General features: G+C 40.3%; 2 protein-coding genes across 24 annotated transcripts in view; one reads left to right on the plus strand and one right to left on the minus strand.

Annotated features, from left to right (window-relative positions):
• FAM13C (family with sequence similarity 13 member C) overlaps window positions 1-7,495 on the plus strand; it is a 116,008-nt gene extending 108,513 nt beyond the window's left edge. For 17 of the 21 annotated variants that reach the window (XM_085583246.1, XM_085583247.1, XM_085583233.1 and 14 more), the window contains 4 exons: window positions 2,179-2,274; window positions 3,484-3,683; window positions 4,658-4,759; window positions 5,525-7,495. In XM_085583246.1, the coding sequence (XP_085439372.1) occupies window positions 2,179-2,274; window positions 3,484-3,683; window positions 4,658-4,759; window positions 5,525-5,648 (522 nt within the window). In that variant the 3' untranslated portion in view covers window positions 5,649-7,495. Of the gene's footprint in view, window positions 1-2,178; window positions 2,275-3,483; window positions 3,684-4,657; window positions 4,760-5,524 lie in introns of those variants that run through there. The other 4 variants (XM_085583234.1, XM_085583242.1, XM_085583254.1 and 1 more) reach the window with 2 other exon arrangements.
• Window positions 7,293-17,670, minus strand: part of PHYHIPL (phytanoyl-CoA 2-hydroxylase interacting protein like) — a 60,898-nt gene continuing 50,520 nt past the window's right edge. For all 3 annotated transcript variants that reach the window (XM_031505167.3, XM_031505168.3, XM_021535157.3), the window contains exons 3-5: window positions 13,053-13,227; window positions 11,985-12,102; window positions 7,293-8,542 (exon numbers count right to left, since the gene is read on the minus strand). In XM_031505167.3, coding sequence (XP_031361027.1) covers window positions 8,008-8,542; window positions 11,985-12,102; window positions 13,053-13,227 — 828 coding nt within the window. In that variant the 3' untranslated portion in view covers window positions 7,293-8,007. The remainder of the gene's footprint in view (window positions 8,543-11,984; window positions 12,103-13,052; window positions 13,228-17,670) is intronic.

Here is a 17,670-nt window from a genome sequence, read left to right on the forward strand (position 1 = left end):
TTGGCATATTAATTATATTTAGATTCATTTTACACAATTATCCTAATTTCAGTTATTTTAAACTAATTTTCAGGCATAAATGTTATTTCTTTATACTGATACTTTAGTTTATATGTTAGAAATTAAAGTAAAATAAAAAGTGACTCTGTATCTCTCCATAATTGGAAAATGCAAGATGTGAGGATAAAATTGGAAGACTATATATTCACAGAAGATTTGGCTCTGCTGTCATGTATGATTAGAATGCTTACCAGCTGAGGAAAGTTTTATATAGGGCACCATCGGAGATATGAACTACAAAATTACAGGACCTGTCATAGTGTTTGCCTTTACTACACAGCAGGACTTAAATTATTTCTTAAAATCCCTTCAAGGGACTTCATTGCTGAATGTAGGGGCAAACAAAAAATGCCACAATTGGTGAGATGATGATTTGAAAATTTTTCTACACCGCTGAGGAATTTCTTTTTGATATCAATGTCTGTATTCTTGTGAATGTCTGTTTCTGGCTAGTAGTTGTTGTGGTAGAGGAAAAGGGAACTTGCACCGTTGTTTGCCCAAAAATATGCCAGCTGATTCTGATCTAATCTTTTTCCATCTTCTTTGGGCTTGGAATGAGAGCTGAGGGATGGAGTAAGTATGCAAGAAGGGTATGAAGAAATTATATTTCCTGAGAAGGAAAACGAAAAAAAGGTATTATTAGTGCAATATAGAGGTAAAAGAGACTTGATTCAGAGACAGGAAAGAGAATAACAGGGAGCCTTTGTAGCACAGGGTTCAGAGAGGGTGTCCTGAGGGCTGAAGCAGCTCTGTAACAGCAGCCTGGAAACACAGTGCAGTGTGCTGGGGCTGAGGTTTGTCCTGCTGTCTGGTATGGCTCAGCACCATCTTTATCCAGAATCACCTGACAAGGTCAGACAAAGAGACCACTGACCAGTTTAAAGCAAAAAAATTACCTCTTCTGGCTTGTTTGGCATTCTGGCTTGTAGTTAAATGGAACATGATGCCTGGGGAAGAGAAGTGGCCAGGCTGGGATAGGCAAGCCCTGACATTCCACAGTGAAGGGTGGCTCTAGAAGTGGTCCCTAAGCCCTCCATCGGCCAGAGGTGTGCAGTGTCACCAGCCTGTGTTTGTCTGTTGTCCCCCTTGCTCCTGCTGACCAGGTGTTCGTCTGTCTGAGCAGCTCTGCACTATTGCCTGTGCCATCAGCCACTCTGTGGCTCTTCAGACCTACCACTCATCTGAGTGGGTGCACCTGGGCCTCTCTGCAGTGCCAAAAATGAGAGAACTTGCACCCAGTGAGTGCTCATATGTGTGGGAGCTGATGAGCAGAGGCTGATGGTGGATTAGGGAGCAAATGACTGTTTGGACATTTTACCACTGGGAAAAATTATATTTTGGGGGTGTGGTGGCACGGTGTGGTTGGTTGGCTGGGAGGTGGGGAGGTGATTTGTCTTGTTTTTGGTGTTTTTCCCCTTGTGGAATTTACTTGCTACTTTTTGTTTTTCTTAATGCAGTAAGTCAATCAAGTGCACAGCTAGTTTCTCTAAGGTGTACTTTTGTATTTGTGAACGTTTGTTGGCTGGATCAGGCACTTAACACCTGATTTTAAAGCATATTCCCTTCCAAATCAATGCTTCAAGTGCTCATGAAAGACAAGAACAAAGTAAAAGAACAGAGGGTAAATCCCCCTCGTGGAAGGCAGCTCTGGTGAGGGATGCAGGCAGCAACCCTGCACAGAGCTGCAGAGCCATGCTCTTGGTGCTCTCCATCCCAACGAGTGCCTTGTCCCAGGCAGACTGTGCCATGCCTGCTGCTGTCATCACAGCAAAGGAGGTGAGCTGGCAATGCAAGGCACAGCAGCAGCACATCTGAACTCCTACTGATCCAGCAGCAGCCTCAGAGAGAGAATTATTCGCCCTCTGCCTGGGCAATGTGGCTCAAGAAAGTGGGAAAACACACTGGATATTGTCCATTAGAAAATAATTGTCATTTTGTTTTTTAGAAATTGCATAGATTAAATTACAGTTCCCATGGAATATCTATTGAAGCAAAATACACATCTGCTCATACTCTTTTAATACCTTTCTCAGCTTTACAGGAGAAAATGAGAACTTTAAAATTTACTTTTTATTTTTTAATTTTTGAGGTCTATGTTCTGTTATGATTTCTCTTTAGGTAACTAAGCAAGAAAAGAGTCTCATGAAACCTCTTTATGACAGATACAGAATTATCAAGAAACTTCTGGCTGCCCCATCTTTGATCACAACAATTGTAAGTTGGAAAGAATTAATCCACTGTCAAGGAAACATACAAAATGCTGTGTTTGATTTGTACCTGTATGTCCATTTAGCAACAATAGAACAACTGATACCAAAAAACCTGCCTGTTGGTTAATACAGGGTGTTGATAGTTCAAAATGCTCTGTAAAATTCAACTTCTATGCATGCTAGAGGTTCCAATGTACAGCAGCAGTTTCTGAGTCAAGAACTTCAGTGGGCTGGGTAAGACAGCAAATGCTGACATTAGTTTTCCATCATGGAAAACATCTGCAACACAAAAGGAAACCCCTCTCTTTCCATGAAGGACCCTGCTGTCACTATACCTAACTTTTATATCTTATCAGCAATTCTTTTATCAATCATGGAGCACATATATGAAATTTGTTGTACTTTAATAATATATTAGAGCAATGGAACAGTACTGGTCTCATAGTGAAGACAGTGGAAGTTAATTAGCATGTCTACCAAAAATACTAATCTAATAGTAGGCAGGGCTAGGTCAATTAAAAAATTATTATTGTCTTGTTAGATGACAGTGTAACCTTACATTTCTTTGTGAAATCACAGTGCAAAGCTTGGCATACTTGTACACGGGTATTTAATTGAAAAATTTCACTGAAATTCCCCCTAAGTGTTACTTGTTGGGAGCCTTGTTCTGTGGAGTTTTTGTTCAAGTGTTATTTTCAATAGCACAGCTTTTTTTCTGAGGATGGAAGAATGTAACCAAGACACCAATATCAGTCTACTTTAGTAGTTAACACTAGTAGCTATAAAACTGTGGAATCTCTCCCTCCAACTCTTTCTGCAGTCTAAAGATCTGGATATAATATACACACAGGAGATGTGGATATAAGAGGAGTAAAGTTCCAGACAGACTGCACTGCTTACATAAATACAGAATGTTAGTTAAATCTTTGCTATATGTAAAGGCTTTTGGGCAGACAGAAATAAATTGCTGGCTGGAGATACTTGGGAGCAGGACCAGCTTCTGTCCTTTTTACTCCTGGTAGGCAATGCACAGTAACCCAGTGACCCCCGGAGTGCTTTCATGAACAACCTCCAGTAGACCTGGTAAACCTTTCAATATGTGTGTCCTGTTTTGAATACATCCAGGAAGTCAGATCCTGATTCTTTATGTTGTCAGCCTATAACTGGAATCATTATCATTTAAACAATTTGATAATGTTTTGCACTTCCCAAGCAGGAGGAGGAAGACTCAGATGAAGATCCTTCTCAAAGCAGCCATGAGTTATCATCTGGCCCAATGTCTTGCTTCCCTGTTGAAGAGCACCTGTGTTACTCACAGGAGGAGAGTGAGCCTGCACATATTTCACCTCTGGATGAAAAGAAAGTTTACAGGCAAACAGCCTTGTCAATGTCCAATTTACATGAGGCAACAATGTAAGTTCTCTTTTTTCCCCCTGAATGTTTTAATATGTTTATTGTAGACTTTGTAAGTGAAATATGAGCCTGAAATATGAGCCATACCTGTTGCATAGGTATATTCTATACCAAAGGAGTGATTCAGTGCTCTTTTATGGGAGAGAGGAGGCAGAGGAGATTCATTGTTTGGGCAGCACACTGGTGGTTTGAACTGTTTATTCAAACAACTTTGTGCCAACTTTTTGTCTCCAGGAAGAGAAAGGTAACTTGTTGAAGACTGTGCCTTCCAGGAACAGATATGTTGTTATACCTTAGGGGATGGTATTTTTCTTTAGTATTTTGATTGGGAGATCTTAGATGCATAAATGAAGCTAACTAGACTCTAACACTATAGAGATCAAATAAAAATTACTTAAGATTTCTAGGTAATTCAACTATGTACACAGTAGTTTGTTCATAAATGCTGGGAAGATATTTCTGTGCATTTTGTCATTATTTTAAAAAATTACTAGGAGCAAATGTTGTAACAGAATTCTCTCTCTGCTTAAACCCTTATTCTCTGAACACTAGCTAAAACATGGCCTCCAAAAATTATGCTTCTGGGTACCACTAGCATTTCAAGTGCATCACAGTAATGATTGGGAACAGCTGCAAATAGGAGCAGGGCTTGTATGTTGACTGCAATTCAGTTACAGCATTTCCTCCTGTGAGACACTGAGCCCTGTCAACTCCATTAATTCCACAGGGAATTTAGGCCAGCAGTTAGGCTCAGTCCTGAATGCTTCTCCTCTTCCATTGACCAGAGTCTCTGCCTTCCCTTTATTAGCTGCAATACCAGCAAGAAGGAAGGACTACAACTGTGTATGGAGTGTGATGGAATGTCCTGGGGCTCTGGTCAGTGCCTGCCAAGGGCTCAGAGCAGAAGCTCAAATCCAGGGCTTTACAACCTCCCAAGCACAAGGGGGTTTCACATTCCTGTCTCTGTTTCACAGGCCAGTTCTGCTCGAACATCTCAGAGAAACAAGAGCTGATAAGAAGAGACTTCGCAAGGCTCTTCGAGAGTTTGAGGAGCAGTTCTACAGGCAGACAGGAAGGTAATTCAGCAGAGCCCTCTCCTTGCACCCTTTGGGTCTCTGTGAGGGTGGGCACTCTGGGTGGTGAGCAGGCCAAAGGGGCTGTACCTAAGGGCAGGAAACACCCTGGAGATGTCCGGTCTCTGGAGATGTCCATCTATCTCCCTGCTTAGTTCCTTCAAGATGTGGTCATCCATGAGGAAAGCCAGGATTTGGGGATCTTCCAGGACAAGCCTGCAATGGGTTTATACCCACCTCAGCACAGGATATTCCCTGAGCTCAAGGGAGGCTGCTAAAAGTTTATTTCTGAGGATGTCACTCTGCAGGGAATAGACTTGGCAGTTGGGCCATTTTTGAACAGCCAGATTTGAAAACCAGAAGCCACTGTTTTTTTACCCAGAATTAAATACTGGCCATTTTTCACTCTGCTTTTCCTCCTCTTCACTTAGCAAACCTTTTTATTGAAAACCATGATGTATATGGGCACTGGTAACAGTGGTAACTGGTAACAGTTTTCAAAGCACTATTGTGACTTCTCTGCCTATTTGAGACTCAAGTAATTATGCTTCCACAGTTGTCAAGAATGTCTAGTATATGAAAATTCAGTATTTTAAATGTGATTTTATTTCTGTCTATTACAGCTTTTTGGTCCTGTCAAATTATCTTAGTAATTTACAATTAGTAAAAAAACCCCAATCCTCATCAGTTGTTGCAGAATTAATTTTTAAGACTGTTTCTCTTATTACTCATAAAAAGTGATAAAATGCTTTTATTTGCATTTCATAGGAGTCCTCAGAAAGAAGATCGGGTGCCCATGGCTGAGGAATACTCTGAATACAAGCACACAAAAGCCAAAATCAGGCTCCTGGAGGTTCTCATCAGTAAGCATGACATTTCCAAAACGATTTGAAGTGAATGCAGTGCTGTGACATTGTTCTCTAGGGAAAAAAAATAATTCCAAGCAAACAAACAAGTAATGAAAAAGAGAAAGTCATTTTACAGTTCTTGGTCTGCTGCACGATTATTTGACACACTGAGATTTTTGATGCACTTTACCAATTATAATAGCTGTGATGAGAGAGGACAGCAATATGCAAGAATATTAAGCACGGGTGAGTGGAATATAGTATATATTTTTCCTTTAGAAAAAGCCTTGAAGTGCACTGTGAGAATGTTAAGAAATTAAAAGGATGCTGAAGTAATGTAGATTCTCAGTTTGACCTGCTGTAAAAGTGTGAAGAAATGTTCTGCAGGTTTTTAGCTCATGCTAAAGTGTAGTGTACATCTTAGGATATGCTAAAGTGCCACATGTTTGTTTCCAGAATTAACATGTATTATAATTAATTAGTAATGTTTGCTGTTAAGGTGCTGATTCATAGATTAAAAGAAATGAATTCAAGTGAGTGAAAGACACACTCAGAACATACTCTAGCTGTCAAGACAGAGTTGCCATTCAATTCAGTGGCTTCAGAGAAAGGTGTGGAGGAAGAAGCAGTGCCAGGGCTGGGAGCAGAGCAGAGCGATGCTGCTCCTGGAAGAAAAGGCCAGAAGGAGACTGCCAAATGGAACTAGTGGTGTTATAGGAATAAGGGAAAGTGCTTGGCAAAATGAAACAGCTACAGGCTGCTGAAAAAAGATGGAACAAATGTACTGGCTGCTGTCCTTTTCACTAATTCACAGGTCCTGGCTCACAGAATTTAGGAGTCAGTTAATAGATCAACTACATGCTAATTTTGATTTCTCTATTGACCTTTGCACTTTGGTTTGCCTGACGCTATAACATTCGCTTCTCTAACTACCAAAGCTCGTTTAAACGCATGCACTTTGTAAAATGTTGAAGTACTTCTTGTGTTATAAATTGCCACATATATAGAAAAACAGGACTAGATTACTGCATTATGCTAAGATATTTTGGATAGATAAAGTACATGGTATATAAGTGAGTGTCACAGTTATCTGATGAGGACTGCTAGACTTCTTGTTTACTGAAAATAAGGTTATAAAAAGTTATTTTTCCATTAGATTTACGCATCTTTCTTAACCTTCAAAGCACCACACTTTGTAATATTAAGGAGTATTGTCACTGTTTGTGATAGGCCATTGGTGTGAAAAGTGGATTAGTAATAGAAAGATTATCAGCAGGTTTTGTACTAGAAATGAAAAGCAGAGATTCTGGGAAATTACTACCCCAGACAGAAAAGAGGGAAGAATTACTTAAAGAAAAAAAAAAAAAAAGAAAAAAAGGGACTGGAACCAGTTGAATCATCTTTAGTGTTTTGCTTTATCTGTCATTTTGTATTGACCACATAGTACAAGCAATCTGTTTTTTTTTTTGTCTTGGTAAGAAGATTTTGATTTTATAAAGCCTGTTATGTACTGACCATGTTTGTATTTATCTAGTATGTAATGGCATGATTTGGAAGATGTACACATCTTCAAGTAGTATGGAGGAAACAATATGAACGCTAAAAAAAGGAATTTTTTATTTTGCAGCCATTTGTTGTTTCAGTGTACTGATTTAATAATTCATAACTTAACTTTTATGAATCAGAAATGGTCTTCATAAATCTGTTTTAATTAAAGTCATCTAGAGCAACAGGAACATACAGAGCTATTTGAAGTTTACAAACTACATCTTTGATAAGGGAAAATGATTTAATGACATGTATACAATTGATATTAAAATGTAATCTATATATTCTATATGATTGTATAATATTTTATACAACAGTACAAATAAAATATTTTTCTATTATATTTATTATGTCGAGACACAGTTTCTGTTTTCAGTTAGCTAATATAAATAACATAAATAACACTGTCAAACAACACGTTGGAAGTGCTGACATTTCTAGGCTCTGAAATTCAAATCATGCTGCAATTACAACCTTTCATGCTGTTCAGTTATCCCAATACTTGTTCAGTAGTTAAAATTAACGCATATTTAAACACCATTTATAAGCCGTTACTTTTATTTTGCTAAAGCAGTTTATATAGGATTTTGTTATGTTTGGCAAGAAACAGAAACAATTTTTGCAGCATCTAGGTATAAATGGTTGCCAGAAAGAAATCCAGGACTTCTAATCATTTAAAGCATCGGGGAAACAGAAGGGAAAGAGGGAGTGAAGAAATCCTAAGAAGGCTATTGGAGGTTCTGAAGACTGGTAGTTGCTTTTGGTGACAGCGGCATGTGCATGCTTCCGACAGAACTGTCTGACTATGGAAATGGGCAACAGAGGTTTGAAGGCTGCTAAGGAATGAGGGAAGTTTCAACGTCCAACACTGATATTGCAGGTCTTGCAGCTGGGATCTTTCTTTGCATTTGCAGTAGACAAGCTCATAAGTTGGTGACCAGTAATTTCTGCAACTGTGCCAAGGGAGAGATCCACAGGATCAGTGTAAATTACTTCCAAAATAACATCCTGGGCATGATGGTAAACCATGACCCCGTCTTCTTCATCGCAGGTCAGAAATTTGTTATCTTTTATGTTTAGCTGGGGAAGGCGCTGCTTACAGAACTCATCTCCTGGTGACCCCACGGGGGCGATCACGAGGATGACGTAGTGGTAGGCTGTGTACATGCAGTAGAAGTCTCCAAAGTACAAGTTAGTATTTGGGTTGAAGAGTTTTTCAGCTGCAATCTCATACCTGTATCTTCCATAGGGTGAATCTTGGGGTGGTTTCCCAGTGTTAAACTCAGTGTTGCAGCTAAAGAAGATGCCTTCCAGCTTCCCACTGATTGGAGAGCCATGGCTGCCACTGTTATCCTTAACAGAGGGCTGCATAGCATTCCCATGATGCTCTCTACAAATGAAGGACTGGTATTGTTTATTTTGTAAAACATGGCAAAGAAAAAGTGGTAAGTTAGGACATCATGCTGTTTGGAAACAGGACTGAAGGGAGACAAAGGAAAACCATTAAGCTGGAAGCTGATCTCATGGTCTTAAGTATCATGGTCTTAGGACCAAGAAAATCAAGTGCTATCAGACTTGGGACGAGCTAGAGTAACTCTTGTTCAAGGGGAAAATCTGTTTTTCCAGCCTGCCTTCTCTGTCAGCTGTCTGGGTATCATATGCAGGCAAAAAAAGCACAAACAAAGATATCTTTAATTAGCTGATTTGTTCAGACTTACACTATATTTCTAACAATAAACACATGTTGACTATTGCAAGTCAGTCTCCATATGCTGAATATACTGTTTGTTAATATGTATTTTTAGCATAGACAGTATATAGTTCATGTAGAAAACTGCCAATGAAAGTTATTTCTGAAGGATGCTTTTTAGAGAGGTTATAGGAATGAGTGTACTGTCTACCAGTATTTTTTGTCCCCAAATGATCATTTCAAGTCTAATTGGGCTACTGCTGACTTCAATCAGTGCAGAGCTGAGCACAGAGAATTAGGCAATTTGGTTGGTATCCAGCTTCTGCAGTCACTAGTCCTAAGGGGAAAAAAAGACTAACTTTTTTTTTTTTTTTTTAACTTAGCTCAGTTTTATTCCAGTGACAATAAATGTACAATGAACAAGTGAATTTTTAAAACCTCAAATCTGAAATTGCATTCCGCAGCATTAAGCTGCTAAATTTAGGAGAATACTCCAAAACACCCCCTCTAACCATCCTTAGCACCTGAGATTTTATGTATAGCAGGACATTCCCCAATATTTGTGTCCCACACAACTCTGGAATTGTTCCAGTGGCAGCTTTGGCTCCCTCTGCACCTGCAACCAAATAATACCTGAAAGGGAACCAGCCCCTTTTGAAAGTCCTGCAAAACACCATATTTACTAGGGACCCTTAGAACAATGTCCTCATACTCACTACATGACAGACTAAAAATGCATGAGGCTGTGGGGCTGGAGATTCTTATGATTCTTATATTCCCCTCTTGAATTCTTGAATTGCTTTTACTTTTTTTTTTTTTTTTTTTTTTTTTTCCTTTTTTCCTTCTTTCCTTCTTTTAGGAAAGGGGAAACTAGCCAAGGAAGACTGTTCTCTCTCTTTGTTTAACTTGCAACAGGTCCATGTAAAATGGTGCTGTGTGGGAGAAGGTTTTGCTTGGTTAAAGTGGGAGGTAGTAGTCAAAGCAAACAAACTCATTGTATACATTACAAAACAGCTCTAAATTAACACAGTAATACTCCAGCTGTGATTATTCTTTTCATTATTTGTAATCTCCTCAGCAGCACTCTATTTTACCCTAAGATACATTTCAGAAGTTTTCTGAGCCATTCAAATACTACCTACTTATATTGTCTCAAGCCCTATTTCATAAGACATTGACTGGAGTGAGGGGTATAATTGATATTTTATGACTGAAGAGATGACAAAGGAGAAAAAAGGAGGAAAAAAAAAAGTTGAATAAGCTTAAATAACCACCTGAAACCTCTGCAACCTGAAAAGTCAGGCTTCATTCCGAGAAAGCAGGTTCCATTTCTGTGGCAAGACACTGACATCCAGTGGCCAATTAGGCTAATTATAGGTCGCCCTTTCCAGGGATCTGAGCTGCTTTTGGTGCTCCCAGCCTGGATAAGCTGCAGTGACACAAACACCCCTTCTGAGCTCACCTCACCCCTCCATTAGGGGCTGATGCTTTAGCAACCAGGAACAGCTGCCTGTATGCCAATGCTACCAGAAATTTTCCAGGCTGTGTGATGACACCAGAGACCATGGCAGGCATGGGATGACAAGGAATTTTCCTAATAGGAAGCACGTGGTTAGGGCTTTTAACATAGCATACAGACAGGTGTACTGGGGAAGAATTAGCCCTTATGACTGTATTAGTCTATTTCTGATCAAAAGAAGTGACCATCAGCCAGTTCTGGTATTGTAGCTTCCCACTGGCCTGGTAAAACAGCTTTTTGTCTCTGTTAGCTCACTAACAGAGGGAAAACATCTCTCTTGGTGTCAAACGAAGCAAGAACTTAGCAGGAAGAAGAGGAACAGAGAGAGTGCAATCAATTAGAGTCACATTTTGCAGATCAAGGCCAAACCCACAGCTATAAATGCACTTCAGTGGCAATTTTCAACACTAATGAACACAAAGGTAGATGCACTATGATTACATAGCTGAAAACAAAGCAACATGAGGATCAGAACAGCACAGGCATTTCCATTCTGTGGTATCCAGCCCAGGATGGCAGCAGTGGTTACAAGGGCCTCAAAGAGCCTCAACAACTGCAATTTATTCTCTACCTCTACTGAGTTTTGCAGCTGTGTCCCTATGTGCAATAAAATAAACCTTCCAAAACACAGAGAGGAAAGAGCAAGCCCATGATCTGCAATATTCAATACACTCTTGGAATAAATTAAATACCCATGACTATAAAGTGGGAATGTTTCCAAATATAGTGGTGCCTGTTCTTTGAAGCTGGATTGCCTTGAGTTGTTTTAAAAACTTTCCCTTCTAGGCAGGTACTAGTGGGACACTCACATAAAACTGAAATTATGTGGCCCAGCAGGAGCCCCATCTCCTGATGAATATTAAAGCACAGTCAGTTGTGCAGGCTTCCAACACACTGCTTACCTCTCATCCATGTTCTTCTAACAGGAGAAGGTTACCCTGTGTGGCTGCTCCTGCTCATGCAGCACGAGCTTTGACTCCTTCTGTCAAAAAGTCTGCTTTTCTCTTGCACTGATGCTTCCTACCATGTGTGGAGGGCACACTGGGTCTCCAACAGAACAAGGAACCTACCTTCAGCTATCCTGTTTTTTCATTCTGGCTGAAGCACAGTGGTTTAACACTGTCTAAACATAATGCCCTTTCCCACCCCACATGGTCTATAAATTAACATTCAGATTGCAGTCTGTATAACTGCATTTGGGCATGGAAATGGGATGGTTGTACAAGGGAGAGCAAATATTTGAGATGGAACTCTTACATGCAGGCAACCGCCTGTGCACACTGTTGTATACCCCTACTGTCAGTCACTTCACTCTTAATTTCCCAGTACAATGGAAATATTTAGCTACTAAACTCTCCATTATGATTACAGATGCTTCAATCAGGCTGAAGTCCCTGTGAGTACCTCAGTTTCTGCTTCAAAACACAAACTTTTATTTCCTAATGGAGGTGCTGAGTTAAGCAAGGTGAAAGAAACGAGTTGTGTTTTATTCTTTGCCTTCCTCTGAATGGGCTATAAAGCATACAGACATTCTGCTCTAGCTTCAGCACAGCTGTCTCTATCTACTTGTTTTCATTACTCCTTTAATTTGCCAAAGGACTTTGAATATGTTTAGTTTCTTACCTGATATAATCAAAGTATTCTTTGTGCTGATTCCGATAAAAAACCGACAGTTTAAGCATACGGCCTGCAATCACTTCAGCTTTTTCCAATAGCTGTGTTAGGTGAACTTTTGAATAATCTGGAAAGGAAAGACAAACTGCTAGTACAGGGGGCAGGAAAAACCACAACACTCTCCAAAAGCCACAGACACATGCAGACTGAAAACTAGGAACAGAGTCTTGGTAATATACATCACATCATGCGCCAGTTTTCAACAGTGACAACAAGCAAATCAAATGGCAGGAGCAGGTGTTTGTGATTCTCTCCACTCCTTCCTCAAAAAGACTCTGCAAGCTCACAGCAACTTTCAGCTCAGATCTCCTATGTTAGAGCTGGCTTCCCTGTATTTGGGACTGCAGTGCAGCTCAGGACTGCAGAGGAGCTCTGGAATGCCCTCTCTGGTTCATACCATTTGGCAAACTGTTTGCTACAATATACCTGGTTGTGAGCCAATAACCAATGACAGTACTAACAAAGCTTGCTTAGGGCCCAGCTTAAATGGCTTCCTAACCAATGCAGGTTTCATACTGAGCTTGCCTCAGTCCTCAGCTTTTATACAGGCATGACAGCAGGTCATGAACACCTTAAGGAAACCTTATAAATCAGAACAGCCAAAGAGACCCTTGAGACTGGGTGTTAGTGGTGCTGAGGCTTTGCAACATGCAGAGAAGGCAGAACAGCAGAACATCTTAAGCTGTCAGGGAACTGCCCTTCTACCTTTCCCCACAGGTGCTGGTAGCCAGAGACAGGCACACAAGTGGCCCTTTCCTAGCCTGGACAAGCAGTGGTGCCAGGCACAGCACTTTGGGACAGCTAAGCTATTGCACAAGAAAAGGGCAGTCCAGCTGCCTCTGCTTAACGTGCCAAACTTCGGCACACACAAAGCCTAAAGTGTGAATTCCAGTTTCCAGGGGTAACTGTTTAAGGCCAGCAGCACAGCTGGCACTGGCAGGTGAGCAGCCCAGTGTGGCAGCAAGGCCAGCATTAACTGACTCCAGCCTGCGGAACAGGACCCCTCAGCAGCGTTACCTGCAGTGCAAAACTCGATGATTTCACTCCACTCTGACACGACGTAGTCGCCATCCACCTGCTTGGAGGCCGTCTGCACCGCCACCGTGTACTCTGTCCTGGGGCTCAGGAACCAGTGCCCACGCACGGTCATGGGCAGGGGAACAGCCTTGGCCACCAGCTTGGTGGGGACATCCTGGCACAAACCAAAGCACCGAAGGACACACAAGTCAGCACTGTAGGCAAACCAATCTGCCACCCTTTCCTTCACTGCTTTTGCAGCATAGTCCTCAGCCCTGGCTCTTCTCTGCAGACTTAAGTTGGTGCAGCAAAGTGAGCAGTGGCAGAGGATTGTGGTGTAAGACCCGTTCTAACAGGCATGGGGATAACCTGCACGTATGAAAGAATTATTTGTTCTAAGTGACTGTAGAGTAATACTACTATATATAGCCCAAATATATAATTCACTCTAGGGTCATTTATGCTTACATATGCAAAGAAAGACATGCTACTGAGAACAAAGGCATCTTAATTTAAGAGATTCCTGTGCTCTCACTGTTTTATTCTGGCGAATGTAATCAAACAAAATTCCTCCTGCTGTCAATCAGTCCCGCTACACTGCTGCTGCTACCTTCCAAACTAAATTTCAACAGAGAAAATTAAACACATTGCAGAGTAGCTATGGCTGGTTCACATCCTTCAAATACCCTGCTGTACAGCAGTGGCCAGAGAAAGCCAAACAGCTTGAGCCTATCACTGAACCTCTTCCTTTCCCCTCCACTGCCCCTTCAGATCCTCTGTTTTGCTCTTCCAGTATATCACAGCCCCAGGGTGCAACCAAGAAAAATAGCTGTTTGTTGTAGTTGAAATACTTGATTTCTAGAGTACCAAAGACTCTGGTACAGACCACTAAAGGACAGAAAAAAATGAAGAATGGGACATTTTATGTAAGAACTGTAGGGAAAAGGACTTACAATGGAGTTCAATGACTCTCTGTAGTGTACCTGAGGAGCTGTGATAGAATGAGAGATATTTATTATTGAATATTCCCAGTAATAACAGAATAGTAAGATGCCATGGGAAAAGTGGGCACTTTAAATGACATCCTTAACTGTCCACCTATAAATCCTAGTCCACAATCATCTACCTATATATAGTAGTCCTATACTAGGACTATAGGCAGATGGACTACTATAGAAGTCCATCTCCATATAGTCTTTCAAGGAAAAAAGGAATGAAAGGGAGATATTTCCTGGTTATGATCTCTAAACAAGATTGTAAGGATTTTTTTTTTTTCCCTTGTCTGTATTTTCTGTATTAAGAAACTGTAAAATTAGCAGCTTGGGATATTACAGGAATTTATGTAATTGAGTGATAGTCCAAGGTAAAATTTTGTTGTCATTTCTCTTTTGCCAATTATAATTTAAATCAGATTATAGTTGTATGAAAACTTTATCTGAAAAGGAGACAGTTGAACATGCTACAATTCATAATATGTAGAGAAAAATTACAAAGAAAGGAAAAAAGAACACCAAATGACATTTAAAGCTACCACCCTGAAAGGCATCCCACTGGACTGAGTCTGCTACTGCTAATGCAGTCAGCAGGCACCACAGTTAACATCATTGGTCTTCCTGTCACCTCTTATTCAGTTATGGTAAAAACAGCTTCCACCTGGGTCAGATCTCTGTGCTCACACCGCAGTGGTGGCTTTTTCTCCATTCATTTTGTCAGTTTTCATGTAACATTAAAAGCCTTGTTGCCCCAGGTGTCAAAGGTTTACCTTCCAGCTGTGCATCAGCAACCTCTTTTAACCATACCAAAAAAGAGAGAGACTAGCAAAAAAAAAAGGGTAGAAAGGGGCAGACCACCACATTGAAGTAAGGGGTTTATGTCTTGCACAGCTGGAGAAGAGGGGCAGACGTGATGCTTCTCACAACTCTAACCTGCTGGTTTTTTTCCTAAGCAAACACAGCTTTTTTTTAAAGACCACAACATAGAAGAAATGTTCAAATGTTCACATTGAGATTCCTCTGGGAACCTCTCCACTTCTCCCTTTCATCTCTCTTCTGCTTAGCTCTCATCCCTGGCTGAGCCACCAAAGTGCAAAGGTACTGTGCCAGCTCAAGGAGAGCCAGGATTTTAGAGTGGCAGATGGCTGCTCCACTACCAGCACCCACCAGACAGCTCTAAAGGTACCTAGATGGCAATAATTTCTAAGAACAGCTTGGAAGCTTTGAATAACTGAGCAGCAAGGTGTATGAGTCACCCCATTCTCCTTTTTTTGGAAAAGAAGAAGCTTTCAGTCTTCAACTTTCTCCCATTTCATGTCACCCTTCCCTTTGCCAGGCCATTTCATTGAACACATTGTGGGAACTCAGCACAGCCAGATTCTAGTCCCAGTTTTGCTAAATATTTGAGTATTTTTCTTATTACATGGGAGCAATCATATATCCATATTTTAAAAATGAGAGGAGGGATGCAAAATGAATTGAAAAGACAAAATCATATTACAATTCTAGTCTTTGCACACCACTACCAATTCAAACCTTCTCCTTCACAGAGATTATGACAATAGTCAAAAATAATAAAACTTTATACACCCTACATATACTTTATATATTTACCACCAGAAACAGTATTGGAAGGTTGAATCATCCCACAAGAAAACAAAGAGCTCCCTTTCCTGAGGTACAGCATGGATCTAGCAGGTTAAGTTTATATCTCAAGTAACTCTGCCATCCGAGCAAACTGATACTTAGTGTTAATTCTGTATAAGTTAGAAAATGAGCTGGTCCCTTGTGTTAACACCTGTGGGAGAGATGGGCACTTGCCCTACCTGTAAGCTAGGTTTGGGTGAATTCTCCTTGCACAGGCATCTTCAGGGCGCTGGGTGACTCCTAGGAGTAAATCCCAATGCTCTTTTTTATATCTAGGCAATAGGGCTCACTGTTTTCTCTCTAAAAACGCTCTGCTAGGAGAAAGGGCAGTGCTAGCCTCCTCCTTCATGCAAAAGCTTTGTGAGGAAGGCAGCCGATGGGTGGGGACTGAAGTCAGCTCCCTGCTGGGCCATCAGCTCCTGCTGCTGAGCTTCAGCTGGGAAACTCCTATGGCCGACCTTAGAGGGAGGAAGGATGCTTGCCTTGAACCACACCTGGGTTACACATTTGGAATCTGAGCACTTCAATCATTTACCAAAGTTCCTTCAAAACGTGAGCTAAAACCTGCTTGTACTAAAGATGCATGAAAGCAAACACCCACGTGCTCTGGCACAGAGCTGTCTGTGCTTTACTATTGTTCACGCTCTCTCTACTCTCTGGATCTCTGTCATTCAATCTGGGAATAAAACCATCAGAAAATTACACAATAAAAATCTTAACCAAGTCACTAACAAAATTAGTAGTAGCAATCAATTTTTAGTTAACTCCAACAAGACATCCAAATTAATCAACATTTTAATTGATAGATTTTAGTCTCCTGTTCTTACAAAACCAATTACCTTTGTACTTTGACTAAACGCTACTGCACAATAAATAGCTAGGGAATTGCTGAGAAACACAAAATAAATCTAATAGCTTTTCTTTATTAAACTACCAATATCCTTTCCTCCCCTCTCCATTTTAAGTCTAGTCTCATCACTGTGATAAAGATTCTGAAGTGTATGTGGTGTTTGCTCCACTAGGATGGCTGTACTTTTCACAAATATAAATGTTCCAAGTATACACCAGTCAGCACATGAATGAAAAAACAAGTAGAATAATAAAATAAATGAAATTAGAAAGAATCCATCCCACTTTAGAGAGTATATTTATTCCTGAAATGTAAAATGGGAATTAAAAAAAAAAAGTACCCTCAAAAACAAAAGTACCCTATTTTATTTGCTATTACAATTAAAAATGAGGCATAATACATGCTTATTATAAGACTAGGTTTAGTAGTGCTTCACACACTGGTTGCTAGGAACTGCAACAACTTGACCAAGCTTGTAAAATTCTCAATTTCAAGAAGCAGTAAGCGCTTTTTTAAATCTTACTGCATATGTTGCTTCCAACCAAAAACAACAGCAACAAAAAAGTTCAAATAAGAAAATTATACACCTGCCATTAACATAAATCTCATAAAAAATACTCTCACGATAAAAAGTCTCAGAGAAATTGGTGGGAATATCTTCTGTTTATCCCACTGGCTTAGAAACAAACAGTTATTTAGGTGCTGAGAAAATTATAGCCCTTATATTTGTTTGGACAGTTATTTGTGCCTTGGCAAACTTTATCTTTTAGATAATGCCAACATTATTTTTAAATTTGAAGGATGTTCTATCTCAATGATTCTCTAGATATCTCAGTATTTCAACTATTCTGAGGTCAAAGCAAATTTTTCTGGATTTGGTAAGTAAGGCATTTGCAGATCCTGCAATGCCTTCAATATGTTCCTGCACCAGAGGCTTGAGGAAAGAGGCCAGATGAATATTCAGGTCACAGTGCTGAATGCTGCAAACTAAAATTGCTGGAAGCCTTCCTGAAGTGCATTAGAATTTGTGGCTCTTCTGTTGAAATGATATGTGTTGCTCTCAGGAGTCTGTCACTGAACAAGGACAGGCAGAGAATACACACATTTTGTAAATAGTGATAAAGAAATA

This window comes from Lonchura striata, chromosome 6 (genome assembly GCF_050655825.1).
Source record: "Lonchura striata isolate lonStrDom1 chromosome 6, ASM5065582v1, whole genome shotgun sequence".
NCBI lineage: Eukaryota > Metazoa > Chordata > Aves > Passeriformes > Estrildidae > Lonchura > Lonchura striata.